Genomic DNA, 15834 nt, shown 5'->3' on the forward strand with positions numbered 1-15834 from the left:
GCCTAAATGTTCTTTGCTTGCAGGTTCTTGCTGCCACAGGGACTGGCTATAAAGGCAGCCCAAACAATTGGTAACTCTTCCAACATTTGAAATGCACAGGCCTGTGACCCCAAGTTTCCACTTAATGGGCTCCATACTGTAGAAACTCTAGCACAAGTCCACATTGTTTATATCCAAACTAGATATATGAACTGGCAAAATATATTCCAGAACAGTAGTACCATCAGATACTATGTAATAATTTAAATAGAATGAGGACCTCTTTGCAAGAAGCTAGACACAAAATAGAATATATTATTCTAGATACAGCTCTGGATCCCATTAATCCAGTGGTTTTTAACCCTGGCTGCACATTAGAGTCACTTAGGTTTTTAAGAATAGAGGTACCTGGTGCCAATGGTTGAGATCATTGCTAAATATTTCATGTACATGCACCAGAGGCTCTAGCCAGAAGCAGAGAACTCTGAAAGAGGAAACTATAGGATTCCACGTATATGAAGTTAAAGAACAAGCACAATGAATCTGTGGTGAAAGCAGCCAGAATAATATCTCTGGTGGGGCCATTGACTGGGAAGCATGTGTGTATGTGAGAAGATGGGCCCACCCCTTCCCAAGCTCCAACTCCCCCTGCCACCCTGTGGGAATGTAATGAAGGCCATCAGTAAGCAGACTGGGACCGACCTTGGGAGCCTGGCCAGCTCCTCCATCAAGAAACTGCCAAAGAGAAACTGCCTGGGCTGTGAACAAGTGTAGAGAAACAGCTAGCGCTCCGATCTCCCACAGCTGTGTGCGAGCCGGGCCTGTGCCGTTTGTTGTTCCCTACCCTCTACACACCCGTGTGCTGCGAGCGAGCCCTGTGCCGCAGACCACACTGCTCAGCCACCACCCGTGCACACGCAGTAAACCCGTGTCTTTCACAGCTAGGCTTCTGCGTTATTTCTTTAAAATCCACAAGCAATACCCCCAGGTTTTCTCAGACCTTGGCTCTTTGCATAACAAAGGGACTCTGGGGAACTTTCTGGATTCTAAAAGTGTTTTATATCTTGACCTGGATGATGGTTGCATGGGTAGAGATACTTGTGTGAAAATTCATGGAGCTATACACTGAGAACTAGTGTCTTTTAAACACTAGATATATGTTACACCTCATTTAAAAAGTAAAGAAACAGAAGAACTAACTTGGGTAAAGAAAAAAACAACAAAAGTTGCAGAATAGTATGTCTGACTTTATTTTTGAAAATATGTAACCTGGGGAAAAGTCTGGAAGGACAGCAAACCCTTAATAGTGCTTCCCTCTGAGTAGGGGACTGGAGGTGAGGACAAGCACTTTATACATTTCTCTTTTGCTTGCATTTGGATCTGCTGCTCCCCACCCCAATCCATTCTGCCTCCTCACTTCATGTCAGCCTCCAGCTTCTCTGTGGGTTCCCTGCCCTTGGTGGCTTGGGGTTTGGCTACTTGAGGCAAACTTTGGCTCCATATCTCAGTTTAATACTTGGGCTTTGCAACAGGATATGTGGACATTGCCCCACTCAGATCAGCCAAGGTCTCTGCTCATTGGCCCACAAGGATCAGCATCCCACTCAACAACTGCCTCCTGGGGTGAGCACGGTCAGGGGCCTACCCCTGAGCAGACCTCTTGGAAGGCACCATTCACGCCTGTGAATAGAAGCAGAGCGCTCTGAAGGAGGAAAGAGGCAGGTAGAGAAAGACAGGGTGGCTCAAGGCCCCTGGCCATGTGTTTTCACTCCCACCAGTCTCGTCCCTTGTCCCTCCTTGGAGTGGTCAGATATGCTAATTGGTCTTCACAGCCTGGTTACAAATGGTCCTGGAGTTGAATTCCAGTCACACCTCAAGCCAGGCAAATGAACCCTTGCTCTGTCCTCTTTTTAATATGGATGTGACACCTGCAGGCTACAGCTTGACGCACTGTGAGAATTATTTCTCCATTAAAATGCAGGAGTTGGAGCTTTGCCCAGTAAGCGCAGCTAAAAATACTGCTCTCTGGGTACTTGTCACAGGGAACTTAGTGGCCACCTTCCTCAGCCCCTCCCCCCCCCCCCCCGCCCGCCCCCCCAGGCAAGTCTCTTACCTGCTAGGTCACTCCTAGAAGCACTTAATACAGTGTCATCTCTAAGCCTTAACCTGCCCTGTTAGAAAGGAAAAGCACTGGTAATCATACCTGTTTTACAGATGGACAAACTGATTCAGTCAGCTTGTTCTGGGCCACAAAGTCACCTAGGGAGCAAGAGTGTACAACCTCCACTGCAGGAGAGGAAAAATAAGCCCTACTATGTGCCCAGTACTTTATAGTTTGCAGTGTCTTCTTACCCACTGCCTGTCCAACCCTCACAACAATCCTATGAAATGAATGACTGTCATCCCACCTTGTGATGGGGCTGAAGCCCAGTGATGTGAGCAAAGCCGAGGTGGTGGATGGGGGAAGCAAAGGCAGAGACTCTCACGGACCTTTTGGTTCTAAACCAGTGGTGGGACTTCAGGCAAGGTGACCCTATCGCTCCCGGGACCTCCTACTTTATAACAAAGTAGCAGTTAGCAAAGAATGTCACATGCTTTCAGAACAGGACTCATCCCCCTACTTAATAGGTAAGAACATTAAGGTTCAGAAGTACGACGACTTGGTCACAGGTTAGTAGTAGAGCCAGGAACCAAATTCAAGTGTCCCGACCCTCAGCCCCGGCTCCTGCTGCCGCCCCAAGGCCTGCGGGGCTCTGGGACCAACGGGCAGGCTAGCGCCGAGACTCCGTGCTCCAGGGAAAGGAGCACGAGCACCCTGCAAGCGCCTGCGGCCTGAAGCTGGTCCTCTGGACGCCCGTGAGCCTGCCATGCTCACCCTCCTTCTCAGCCCTCGGAGGTGGAAAGTGGTGAGAACCTCAGGCCTACTTTTCACATAAGAAAAGAAGGCCCAAGAAAGCGAACACCTTGCTCCGGGTCACAGGCCACGGAGTCCAGTGTTGCTCAGTGGTTGAGTATTGACCCATGAACCAAGAGGTCACTGGTTCCATTCCCTGTTAGGGCACATGCCCAGGTTTGGGCTCGATCCCCAGTGAGGGGCGTGCAGGAGACAGTCAATCAATGTCTCTCTCATCAATGTTTCTATCTCTCCCTCTCCCTTTCTCTCCCAAAGCCAATAATAATAATAAAATTTTATTAAAAAGAATAGCATGCAGAACTCCTTTCCTGGTACCAGCTTCTCACTGGGTCTCAGCTTCCCCATCTGCAAAATGGGGTATTCGCAGAAGCCCTAAACAAACCTGGGGTCAGAGTCTTCTTTATGGGGTGTTTTAGGAGTGAGTGGAGCCCCATACAGTAACCCAAAGGGCCTTTCTACATGGCCAACTTCACTTTACCAAGAGAGAAACTGAGGGAGGGGCGACATGACTCCCGAGACCGAGTGCTGAAGGATGGTGAAAGGAGGTTCAGCTGTGATGTCCAGGAAGGAATCCTTCCTGCTGAGTCCTGACCCGGCCCTATTCCATGCACTTCACAGAGAAAAAGCTTTCTACAAAGGCATTTATTTTCCCCCAAGTACCTCCCTCCCTCCCCCCAGTTTATGAAATTCCTGAGAGTCCCACATTTAAATTAGAAATCCCATGTCTTCACTGTTGGTGAAGGGAGCTATGTCAGTGGGAGAACATCAGAAGTTCATTCTACCAGAGGCTGGGGGCTGGCCAAAGAGAGGCCAAGAAATGTCTGCCCAGCCCCAGAATAGCACCATGGTGGGGGGAAGGGAGGAGGGGCTGTACCCCTGGCCAAGGCCCCAGGCATCCTTCTTGCTGGGCTCTTGGGGTCTGTTTTGTCTTGCCTGGCTGACCACCTGCTCACCCTGAAAAGACACTTTGGGGACCATCAGCTTCTCACCAGTTGGAGTGAAGAGGTTCCATCCCTTTCTCCAGGTTTCTACCCACCTCCTGCCACTCTGAGTAAGAACCAGAGATGGGATGGGGTGAGGTGCCTAGGTAGCTGGGGGCATAGCAGAGGGGTACAGCAGGGAGAAGGCAGAAGCCCCTCTCATGAACTGCTATTTCCTCACAGGGTTGCAGCTGAAGGGCAAGTCCTTGAGGAAGCAGCTTGTCTTCTCAGGGAGGGTTCCCCACACCTAACAAACACAGTGCCAACCCCATGGTGCCCAGAGAACATTACTTGAATGAATAAGCAAAGGAATAGTAGCTGATCCCCAGGACCCAGTGTGACCAGCACGTGCTTCCCGCGGGGATGGTGGGCAGAGGGGGGCTCACAGGCACAGACCAGGGCACCTTGGAAGAGACCGGCCCAGGGGGAGCCTGTACGTGTTCCAGCACGTGCATGCCTGGGAGGGGACCTGTGTTCACGCAGTGGAGGAGGGAAAGGCCGGCCTTGGGGCCAGCGTGGGAGAAAGCAAGAGGGGGCACCGCTAGACTCAAGGCGACAGATCTGAGGCTGCAGTGCCCCATCTGAGGATATGGGCTGCAGGCAGGTGGGGGAGTCTGAGAAGTGAGAGCTGGTGTGTCAGGGCCACTGGAAAAACAAGGCGAGGAGTGACTCTGTATCGTGTCTTTGGAGAAACACGTCAGAGGGTCAGTCTGAATGCTGAGTGCTCTAGAGAAAAAGGCAGCCAGATGGTCCAAGTAGCGTATCCATTGGAGAAACAAGGTGGTGGGGTCTGTGTATTGTGTCCATAAGAAATAAGGCAGCAGGATGACTTGGGAGTCGTGTCCATTGGCGAAATGAGGCTGTAAGTGGTCTTGTATTGCATCCTCTGCAGAATGAGTAGATTCGCCAGGATGGGAGCGATCTGTTGGGGGCAAGGAAGCCCCAGCCCAGGGCTCACACAGAGGCCCCAGTGCAGGCAGCGGGGGGGCCCAAGGCAAGGGCAGCAGCTCCCTGATCCTTTGGTCAGGCTATTTCTGGTCCATCACCTAAATTTCATGATGGGAAGAAAAAAAGGGGGGGAGGAGCATTAAGTGCCTGAGTTCTACTCTTGGGAGAGTGCCAGAAGCCCAGGCACATGGTCACATACTTCAGAGCGGGCAGTGTGTGTGGGAGTGGCCACAGAGTTCCAGCTAGCCGTCCCCAGCACTAAGCGCTGCCCCACGGCCCAGAAAGACACAAACACCGGAGGTGGGCATCAGACAGACCACCAGGGCGCCTGAGGGAGACTGCTTGGTCCTCACCAGTCCCCATGGGTCCACTCAACTCAAACACTTCCCTCCCACTGGCCCCTCTGCCTGGCACACTTTTCCCTTCCCATCTCTTCTGTCCGCCAGCAGGAAACCCTTTCCAGCTTCTCTTTCCCACGCCAATATCCCTAGCAGCCATGCTGTGGGAAACCTTCCTCCCCCTGGCTTCTTGTCTCCATGTAGAGGGCACCTCGTGGATTCATAGCCCTGGCCTCACTCTACTCCTGGCCTGAATGGAGAGTTTAGAAGGAGGAGAGGGACATGTGTGACCACACCCTTCCCTCTCCCATTCTTTGGGGGTCTGTCTGTCCAGGAAAATAGCTCTCCTCCTGTGGACTGCCCCTGTGCTTGCCCAGCAAGTCCAGAGCCTGAGACCCAGAGGAAAGCTCAATGCAGGGATGAGCATCCAGGAATTCCTAACAGGGACACCAAGGTGACTTGAAAAAACTCTAAGGCTCCATAACCTTTGGCAACCAACCTTGATTTTCTAGGTGGAAGCCACTCAGGTCTGTAATCGGCAGTTAGATAGACATGAGCAGAGCAAGGACAATAGGCCAGGTACAGAAGGTCACCAGGGTGGTGCCTAGCAAAGGACAATCATAAGGTGGGACCTCACCCCCAGGGTGACTTCTCCTCCCCTAGCATATGGCTAGTTATGGGGTTTGGATCCCGTAACCTTCCTCCCTAGAGATAACATCTAGGCCTCAGTTGGATTTCAGTTCCAGGCCCAAATAAGCAACAAAACCAGCATGGCTGACCTCAGGACCTGCTACATTGGATAATGACCCCCTGCCCTGACCACCACCAGCTAATCAGTGGAGACCTAGACCCTGAAAGGACACCTGAGAAGCTGCTGAATACTCTATTGAGATTTTCCCTGGGACCCCCCTAAACTCTCCACCCTTAAAACCCATAGGATGGAGGACCCAGTGTGCTCTCCCTTCTGAGAACATGCCCTTGCCTTTCTCTCCCTCTCCCCGTCGTTTTCTCCCCTCCCTCTCCCCTTTCCTTCTCCCTCCCCGACCCCCTCCCAGCCCCAGGCACTTTACCATTTGCTTCCTCACTCCCAAGCTCCAAAGGCCCTTCCTTTACCTCTACAATTTGTTTATTAAGTGCATTTCTTTTAGAATTACTGTTTTACCTCTATGATTTACTACATAAATGTTCTCTTAGTGCTGGGTCTTGCCTCTGAATTCTTTCCTAGCCAGAACCCAAGTTGCTGAACCCAGGTTTGGTCTGACCCCACGCTTCAGAGGGCAGAGTAACCAAGGTCCCAGCAGCTCTACTAGGGGTTGCGAGGGAGTGGAGGCTGCTCTTCTGGGGAGCAGGTCACCAGCAAGGGGTATAAACACTTCCCCATGACCCCCATGCCTCCTACACACAAGTGCACAGACACACACAATCTCAAGCACCAAGTGTCATTACCTTCTTTATTTTCAGAGTGTTTTAGAGGCCTCAGGACTGCAAAAAAGGAAGAAGCACATAGTTAGGAGGAACTGTGGAAAGCTGTGTTGTAGAGGGTGGTGCGGAGAGACAGAAGGACTGGGAGGAGGAGGCAGGAGAGGGGAAAGGTCATAGCACCAAGGAAGGGGGCCTAGGCTGCCGTCCCCAGTCCCAGCTCCACCCTGGCTTGTCACGCCCACCCCTAGGCCTCGTTTTCAGCATCAGTCGAATGAGAACAGCGACCTGCCCTCCAGTGAGATAGAGAGGAGGCATCTGCTCCAAAACACAGGGAAGTGAGGAGCTAGAGAGGCTGCGGGTGTCCCCGGAAGTCCCCGGGACCATGTGGAACAGACACTGACCAAATCTCTAAGCCACCAGCTCCTGCTCTCACTTCTTTCAACTCCATCTGCCTCTGAGCATGAAAAAAGGAGGCCTGATCCCAGAGCCATCTCCACACCCAGACACCAAAGGCAGATAATTAATTGGCATCATTTATAGCAGTCCCAGGTGACCATTTCTCGCCCTTTGTTTTGTGGGTGTGGGGAGGGAACTGGTGTCAACTAGCATCATCCCAGATGGCTCAACAGGAACCTGCCTTTCCTAGCCCAGGAGCCAGAAGGGAAGGCAATGAGGGCACCATGGCCACGAGATACCAGCACGTTGGCACCCACCCCACACTGGGCTCCCAGTTTGTGTCCCCGCAGCACTGGGACCTTTGCAAACCTCTTTCCTATCCTGTCACTTCAGAGAGCTCCAAAACCAGCCTCGGGCGCCATCAGAGCAAGGGCAGGATGACATTTACAGATGGGAAACGGAAGCCCAAAGGAGCAGAGTTACCAGAGTTACTTAACCTGTATCCAGAATGGGACTATCTTACACTATCTGCCTAGTAACAGGACTCCAAGGTATTGAGCACTTCCTAGGTACCAGGAATGATAGTAGGCCATTTATAGACATTACCTCATCTAATCAAACCCACACACCCAATGAAGGGAGGCAGTTCTTATGAGAAAACTGAGACTCAAAGATGAGGAGGTCAAGGCCCAGAGAAGCAAAGCTCAAGGCCACTCAGCTTATATGAGCAGGAGCTGGAACTGAAACTCAGGCTGCCCTATCTCCCTCCCCTAGGAATCCACCGGACTCCACAGTGCAGGGTCCCTAGGGGTGGGACTGGCTGGCAGATGGGTAAAGGTAGGCAGGTGAGGCGAAGCAGCACCTGGAAAGGAATCAGGGGAGAGCCACCTCCAAGCCTAATGCTGAGCAGAGACCAGACTCACATGGGTGGTGAGGCCTCAGTTCACAGGACACGCTTCATTCAACCTCAAGCAAATATGGCTCCTCCATATTTGGTCTCCAGGTCCTGAAGACCTCTCCCCTGTCCCTGTGTCCTTTCCTCAGCCAATAAGACCAGCTACAAGCTTAGACTTACCAGTCTTAGGTCCTTCTCCATCCCCATCCTGATCCTCAGCTCCTGGAAGAGCAAACAAAAACTTTCTCAGCCCCATTTCCATCACTGCACTTCCCCACCTGGGGGTGCAGGAGGCAGGTAAATGGGAAACAGGCCTGACCCGTGGTCAAGTGTTGGATACAGAGTCAGAACTTTAGAGCAAGTATCACAGAGCAGGGCCCTGGGGCAGGATAAAGGGCTCCCAGCCACTCATCTTGCCAAGGACCAGCTACTCACCTTCATCAATCCACTGAACCCATCATCTACTCATCCATTCACCTACCAATCCAGTCAATCACCACCCTCCAACATGTATACCCACCCATCTATCAGTCCACTCATCCTTCCACCAGCCCACCCAGGCACTGCTGCACAAGCATCACCTATCTGTCAACTGACCAGCCTCTTCCCCATTCACATACTCACTGTCCTTCCTGACACCGAGTCATCTTTATCTCTCACCATTACTTTCTTTTTTTTTTTTTTATTGCTTAAAGTATTACAAAGGGTATTACATATGTGTCCATTTTATCCCCCCGCCCTAGACAGTCCCCCTGCCTCCCCTATCCCCCAGTGTCTTATGTCCATTGGTTATGCTTATATGCATGCATACAAGTCCTTTAGTTGGTCTCTTACCCCCCTACCTCCTGCCCCCCAACCCTCCCCGGCCTTCCCGCTGCAGTTTGACAATCTGTTTGAGGCAGCTCTGCCTCTGTATCTATTATTGTTCAAAAGTTTATAATGGTCTCTATTATCCATGAATGAGTGAGATCATGTGGTATGTTTCCTTCATTGACTGGCTTATTTCACTTAGCATAATGCTCTCCAGTTCCATCCATGACGTTGCAAATCTCTCACCATTACTTTCATGTTTACCCAAGAAAACCTCTGTTAACCTCTGTATCACCAACCAGGGTCAACTCACCCACTCATCAATGTCCACTTCCTCACCCACCACTCACCACAGTCAACTTACCTACCAAGGTCAAGCCACCCATCTCCAGAGATCAGCTCACCACCTGCCAGTCACCAAAGTCTGCTCATACTGACCCTAGCCCAGCAAATGGCAGAAGATCCAGGCTCTTCCCCCTCTGAGGCAGACACACCCTCACATAATGGCCCCAAACCCATGAAACATTCACACTTATGTTAAATTTCTAAACCTGTGCTCTCACTCACAGTCACACTCGTGGGATTTATTCTCACAGACACATCCATCACCTTCTCACACTTCACCCTTACACGTCTACCACTGCTTCCAGTCACACTCATATACATATTCAACCTGCCAGACTTGCACACTCACAGGTAGACTCAACTTATTCACACACACAAGACACATTCAGCCCCAAGGTCATACACACACAATCTAGCCCCACTGGCACACCCACATTCATTCTGTCAGGGGAAAGTAAAACTCATATTGATGTCACAGGCACACCAACATGCCCATAGACATGTGCACGCACATCCACACACTCCTCTCACCTGCATTCTCCTCTTCACAGCTCTGTTTGATCTTTCTCCAGCACACGAAGGCCAGGGCCACCAGCAGTGCAACAAGACAGACAGAGAGTCCCACGGTCACCCACAGGGCCTCAGGGGGGAATGTCATGGGCTGTCCTGGGAGGGGCAGTGGGGAGAAATCATCGTCTCTGGCCCCCATGGCCATGAAGTCAGAACCCTCTGGCTCCAAGGTGCGTGGGGGACTCCCACCCTCTCTGGGCCTCAACACTGTGCACATGCCCTTTCCCTGCTCCCCCAAACACCCTCCAAACCCTGACAGACCATGGCTGGTATGAACATGCTTCAACCTGGTAGGGTTGAAGAGTTTTCAGTTGATGATGCTCAAGAACTTTCTATGGCTCCCTGCGGATCTGAGAATAATGCTTCAATCATTTTTACAGGATTCAAGGACCTCGATAATCTAGCTGCCACTTACTTCCCCTCCCCCTCCTTTGTATCTAATTCCACTATAGGAACCCCTGCTGCAGCCAAACCAATGTCCTGGCCCTTCTCTGCAGAGACAACTGGCTCCCTCCAGCCACCATACATTGCTGTCAGTTTCCCTGACCTAAAAAGTGCTCCCAAGCTCTCCACCTACCTTAAGTCCACCTCCTCAGGAGGCCTTCCCTGACTATCGCAGCCCCACCTAGTGATGTTCCCCACCCTACAGATCAGGAGTCAGCAAAGTAAGGCCTGCCAGTTAAATCTGGCCTGTGACCTGTGTTTGTATAGCCTGTGAGGTAATTTTTGTAAAGGGCTGCCAAGAAATGGGAAGAGAAGAGCAGAAGGAAGTGGGAAAGCAGCAGCAGTAAGAGATGCTATGTGGCCCATAAAGCCTAAAATATTTATTATCCAGCCCTTTACGGAAAGTGTCTTCAGATCCTGCATGTCGATGAGGATGCGCACTGAGGGCGCTAGAGTGAGGAGCGTGCCATGGGCATCTCTCTGTGAAGTGCTGAGGGCCCTTCTGTGAACTCTCTCACGGCAGATGGAAGGGGCTGAAGTGCCCACACCTGGGTCAGGGCCAGCAGTTGTTCTGAGCATGCCATCCTCCAGCCCAGGCCCTGGATTCCTGCTGGCTCCAGGGTAGAAGGCTCGGGGACAACAAATCTAACCAAAGACAGTGCTGCCTTCCTGTGCTCTCTGGAGGACACGAGCACCGGGCATTAGCAGCCTGGGCCCAGTGGCTCCTGTAGGCACACCAGCTGTGCTGAGAGCAGTGTCCTCCGTCCTCAGCCCTCGATCAGTGGAGGCCCTGGCATAGACACGGGCATTTGAGGCAGATGCCACCTTCAGCTGGCATGGCTGGCAAAGCTGCTGGTCTGGACATAGGAAGCAGAGGGACCCATCACCTGATAAGCAGGAGAGGACAGCCGTTGATATGAGGAGTCAGGAGGGCCAGTCCATGAAACCCCTGGGGAGCCCAGGGTGGGGCTCCTGCAGCGATGACAGAGAAGAGTCAAAGAAATACCCGGGGGAGGGAGGCTCTTTCTGTGTTCATCGTAGGCTGGTGCCTAGAACACAGGTCAAACTTGCCCTCATTCAACTGGTAAAGGACAGAGCAGGGCTCAGACCATTGTCTTCTGGCTCCCCATACAGTGCCTGCTCCACAAGCCCACTGAGCTTCACGCACCTCCGGCCGGTGTGGGAGAGGCTAGGCTGGAGGGCTGGAAGTTTCAATCCCAGAATGTTTTACAGGCACAAAGCTGCCCGAAGTGAAATACAGGCCAAAGGCTCCAAAGTAGGCCAGACCTGCTCTAACAAAAACAGGAGGCTGGGTGGCGGGGAGAGAAAATTAGACTGAAAGGCTAAGAGTTGAATTCTGGTCCTGGTTCATCTGCTCACTGGAGGGTGCTGGAGCCAAGGTCGACAGACCCCCCAGGCATGAATTTAGAGGGGCCACACACCCTCAAAATTTAAATACATGCTATTGCATTTATCATTTATCCAATTTTTAAAGAGGTGCCTGACCCCCAGAAGAGCCAGAGCCACTGCGCTGGTCTGTGGCCTGGGGAAAGTCCTCTCTTCCCTCAGGGCTTCAGTTTCCTCGTCCAAATGAAAGCACTTCAAATGTTAGTTACTAAAGTTTTAAGTAAAGACCTTGGTCTTTGGTGGGTAAACATTCTCCCTGCAATTACATTTGACTGACAAGCCCTTTTTGCACAGCGCGGCAATGCCCGTCTCAGCCCGTGTGCAAATTGCCAGGAAGCCCACCAATCTGCCAAGGCCTCTCAACGCTCACCAGTCCCTGGAGACTTCTCTCGACCACTCCAGTCAATCTCACTGTCTAATAGTTTTTACTCTTTCCTACAAACACACCAGAAAATATGCTGTTCTTTAATAGGCCAAGGAGACCCCTCAGAACATCCAAAAGCCTGGGGCAGTGACTTCTCCACAAAGATCACCAGCCCAGGGGGTCCCCAGGAATAGGGTGGGGTCCATCTTGGGTGGGTGGGCAGGGGAAACACAGCCTTGACAGAAGGAAACACCTGAAAGAGAAGGAGGAGTGAGCCTATGCCTAGAAGACCAGTGAAGGCCTTGGAAGGTCCAGGTCCGCCTGTGAGAAGAGACAGAATAAGTCAGTGAATTCTGAGGCTTGTGCAGAAACTGAGGACCAGGTGCAGGTCGGGACATGGGTGGGCTGGGGGGTTGAGTGGAAGTCATAGGAAGAAAAACAGGGCATAACCTGCTGTCCTGACCCAGATTCATGGGGAGGCCCCTGGAAAGGTCAGTTGGCTCATGGGGAGGAACTGAGGAGCCAGACTGAGATCCAAACACAGACAGAGACTGCTTCCCTTGGCCTGAGGCTGCTTCACATCTCCAGGCACAAGGGATGCCCACGAAGGTGGACATTCAAGGAAGAGAAAGGGTGTCTGTGCTAGGACCCCCCAAACCAGAGAGTGTGAGATCAACCCAGTATTTGACCACATAGGAGCAGCAGAGAGAGCCCCAGCCATTCTGACTGCTGCCTGGGTTGTGAGTGCAATTATAGAAGAGCTGACATTGATGGGTTGCTGGGGCTGACCACCTGTAGAAGGCCAGCTGTCTCTCAGGGTCTCAGAATCAAATGGCACCCATGGACGCAGCAAAGCCTTCCCATCAGCCAGAGAAGTTCCCATAAGAAAACACTTCCATGCCTTGGAGCTGCCCCAGAACTCCCAACCACACCCCATATTCCAGGCAAGTACTTGGTTCCCTGTATAAGAAGCATAAGTGCCACCTAAGATGCTGCTAGGATAGTAAACATTACAAATGCCTCGTACCAGTTCATTAAGGCAAGTCCCTTAAGGGCTTCTTGGGAGAGAATTTGAGACACCTAAAATGTATGAAAATGGTTTTTCAAGTCTTCTGAACATTCAAACCTATCTAAATTCCAGCCCAGCATCTAGAAAAGAGGGGGTGGCTCCTCCATCCTCCCCAGCAGTTCGTCAGTCCCCTACCTGTGATGGTGACGGAGCCGTGAGCGTCCTGCTGCAGCACGGGGTTGCGCACCAGGCAGCTGTAGGTGCCGTTAGCACCCAGCACCACTCTCAGAACACTGCGCACGTCAAACAAACCCTGCTCATTGGCCATCTGCGATGTGGTCACATTGCCCGACAAAGGCACACCCTGTCCATCCTGCCAGAACACCTCGGCCTCAGGGTAGCCCTGGTAGCTGGAGCACATGATGGTCACTACATCCCCAGGCTGCAGGTCCTTGTTGGGCTCCAAGGTCATGCTGGGCTTCGAGTAGGGGGCTTGAGGGAGGCAAAGGGTAGAGGTCAAGATAAGGCAAGGACAGAGGGGGCACAGTGGAGGAACAAGGTGCCTGGGGCTGTAACAGGGGTCAGCACTGGGCAGTGGGTAAGGAGAAGGGAAGTGAGAGGGGTGACTCAGGGGGAGGGCGTCCCCTTCTGGTGCTCACCTGCCACCTGCAGGCTGACCGCGGCGCTGCCAAAGTCTCGGATGCTCACGAAGCAGGTGAAGCTGCCCTCATCAGCCACACGAACACTCTGAAGCCTCAGGGACGCGTTGCCCTGAGCCAGTAGGTCAGGGAAGAGCGTGGTGCGGTTGGCATAGGCGCTGCCCTGGTCCTGGCCCTGTGTGAAGCTGTGCACCAGCTGTTTGGTGTCTGTCAGCTGCCAGATGAGATTGAGCTGCTCCAGGCTGAAGCCGGGCTCCGGTGAGAAGGAGCAGCGCAGTGTAGCATCGGTACCCAGCAGGGCCACCACGGGGTCTTCGGGGACCTGGACCTCTACCGCGCCTGAAGGCGAGGTTGGAGGAGCAGGGTAGTGAGTAGGAGTAGCAACACTCCATGCTACCACCCTGCAGCCTCCCACACCTCCTCCCCAACCAACCCCAGGCCCCGTTCCACTTTCCCATTTTCTCCCCACACCCAAAAGCAGATCGAGCAGCAGGACTCCCAGACATAGAGTCTCCCGCATCTTCTGACAGAAATCATAGTAGTTGGCCTTGGTCTGACAAGGTCCATTCTGGGGGCCAGACTTGGGCTGCCTCTGGCCCTAGCAAACCTTTCCTCCCAGCTAGGCCTCATTTCCCTCCCCTTTCCTTCATCCCTGCTGAGAGCTGAACGCTTCCCCATCCTTCCAGAAGTCTCCAGGGCCCTGAGTCAGGAGATCTAGAGAGCAGAGAAGCCTGTTACCATCGCCCTCACCCCTTAGCACTACCCACCCTGCTTTTTTCTTTTCTTAAATAAACATGATTAGTGGGGACCTGTATCTCCAAGGCGGGGCCTGGGAGCAGAGTCGGTGGGGCAGGGTGGTCAGGTGGGTGGAGACACGCTGGGCCTCTCTAGTCCCCTTCTCCTTCAGGGTTAATCCCAAGCCCCATCCACCTGTTCTCTGAGGCCTGAGACCTAAAGTAAGTTTACTGGCTGCAACCCTCATTCAATCAACACAAATACAGTAAGCACCTACTATTTGCCAAGTGTAAGAGTTAGGAATGTAAGAGAATGGGACCAAAGTCACACCTATACAGAGCTGACATTTTAATAGAAGAGAGGAACACACTAGCACACAAATCCTTATTAGCATGTGATTAGGAATAGGAAGGAAGAAAACATGTCAATGAATTAGAAAGTACAGTGGTAGCTTTCAAACAACTGGCAGATACTTAACAGCTATCTATTCTGGTTTCATTTTCCCATGAGTATATCTATAATAATAAAAGTGTAATATGCTAATTAGACCAGACAGCCAAACGACCTTCTGGATGTCATTTCAGACGTCCTTCTGGATGAAGCCACAGTGGTTGGGGCCAAGGTAGAGGCAGTTAGGGGCGATCAGGCAGGCAGGCAGAGTGATTAGGGGCTATCAGGCAGGCAGGCAAGCAGTTAGGGACATCAGGCGGGCAGGCAGGCAGAGTGGTTAGGGGCGATGAGGCAGGCAGGCAGAGTGGTTAGAGGTGATCAGGCAGGTGAGCGGTTAGGAGCCAGTGGTCCCAGATTGTGAGAGAGATGTCCCAGATTGAGAGAGGGTGCAGGTCGGGCTGAGAGATCCCCACTCCCTGCATGAATTTCGTGCACCAGGCCTCTAGTATTATCTTTATAAATTAGAAAGGGGAGTCTAAAAAAGTATGCACTGTAGTGTTATTAGCGGTTTTCTCTGGATGAGAAAGGATCACAAGTGTTTTTTTCTTTTCTTAAATAAACATGGTTAGCTTGCACAGAAAGAAAAAAGTGCCCATACTTTTAAATATGGTAGTGAGGCACATTCTTAGAGCTATTAAGCTGAGATTTAAAGGAAATGAAAAACAGCCTGACACACCAGAGTCCCACTAAAGCAATTTTGTTTTGTAGGGTAAACCCCTGCATAACAGTTCTTCCACTGTACTCATAGCCAGTCCTTAGCCAGTCAGCATAAGTGTCAATCCCTCCCACAGACATGCCAATAGCAATCAGGGCTCAACTACAGAGAAGGGCACACACAATCCACACAATGGACACACCTGGAGCACCTGGCTCAGATGACCACAGAGAATGTGCCACTGGGCCCCACAGGACACCTACTACAAAGACCACTCTACCAAGACCAGAAGGCATAGCACCTCTACCTAATAAATAGAAACCAACAGAGGGAGCCATCCAAAATAAGGATACAAAGAAACAATCCCAAATGAAATAACAGACCAAAACTCTAGAAAAAGAACTAAACACAATGGAGACAAGCAATCTACCAGATGCAGAATTCAAAGCACTGGTTATATGGTCAATGATCTCAGTAATGACTTCAACAACGAAATAAGAGACATAAAAATGAA

General features: G+C 51.7%; 1 protein-coding gene across 1 annotated transcript in view; it reads right to left on the reverse strand.

Annotated features, from left to right (window-relative positions):
- Positions 1–3517: 3517 nt before the first annotated feature.
- Positions 3518–15834, reverse strand: part of CD276 (CD276 molecule) — a 64349-nt gene continuing 52032 nt past the window's right edge. The window contains exons 3-8 of the mRNA XM_081084891.1: positions 13481–13819; positions 13017–13313; positions 9559–9693; positions 8053–8094; positions 6606–6641; positions 3518–4919 (exon numbers count right to left, since the gene is read on the reverse strand). Of these exons, the coding sequence (XP_080941017.1) occupies positions 4897–4919; positions 6606–6641; positions 8053–8094; positions 9559–9693; positions 13017–13313; positions 13481–13819 (872 nt within the window). The 3' untranslated portion in view covers positions 3518–4896. The remainder of the gene's footprint in view (positions 4920–6605; positions 6642–8052; positions 8095–9558; positions 9694–13016; positions 13314–13480; positions 13820–15834) is intronic.

Source organism: Myotis nattereri, assembly GCF_964212035.1.
Source record: "Myotis nattereri genome assembly, chromosome: 1".
Classification (NCBI taxonomy): domain Eukaryota; kingdom Metazoa; phylum Chordata; class Mammalia; order Chiroptera; family Vespertilionidae; genus Myotis; species Myotis nattereri.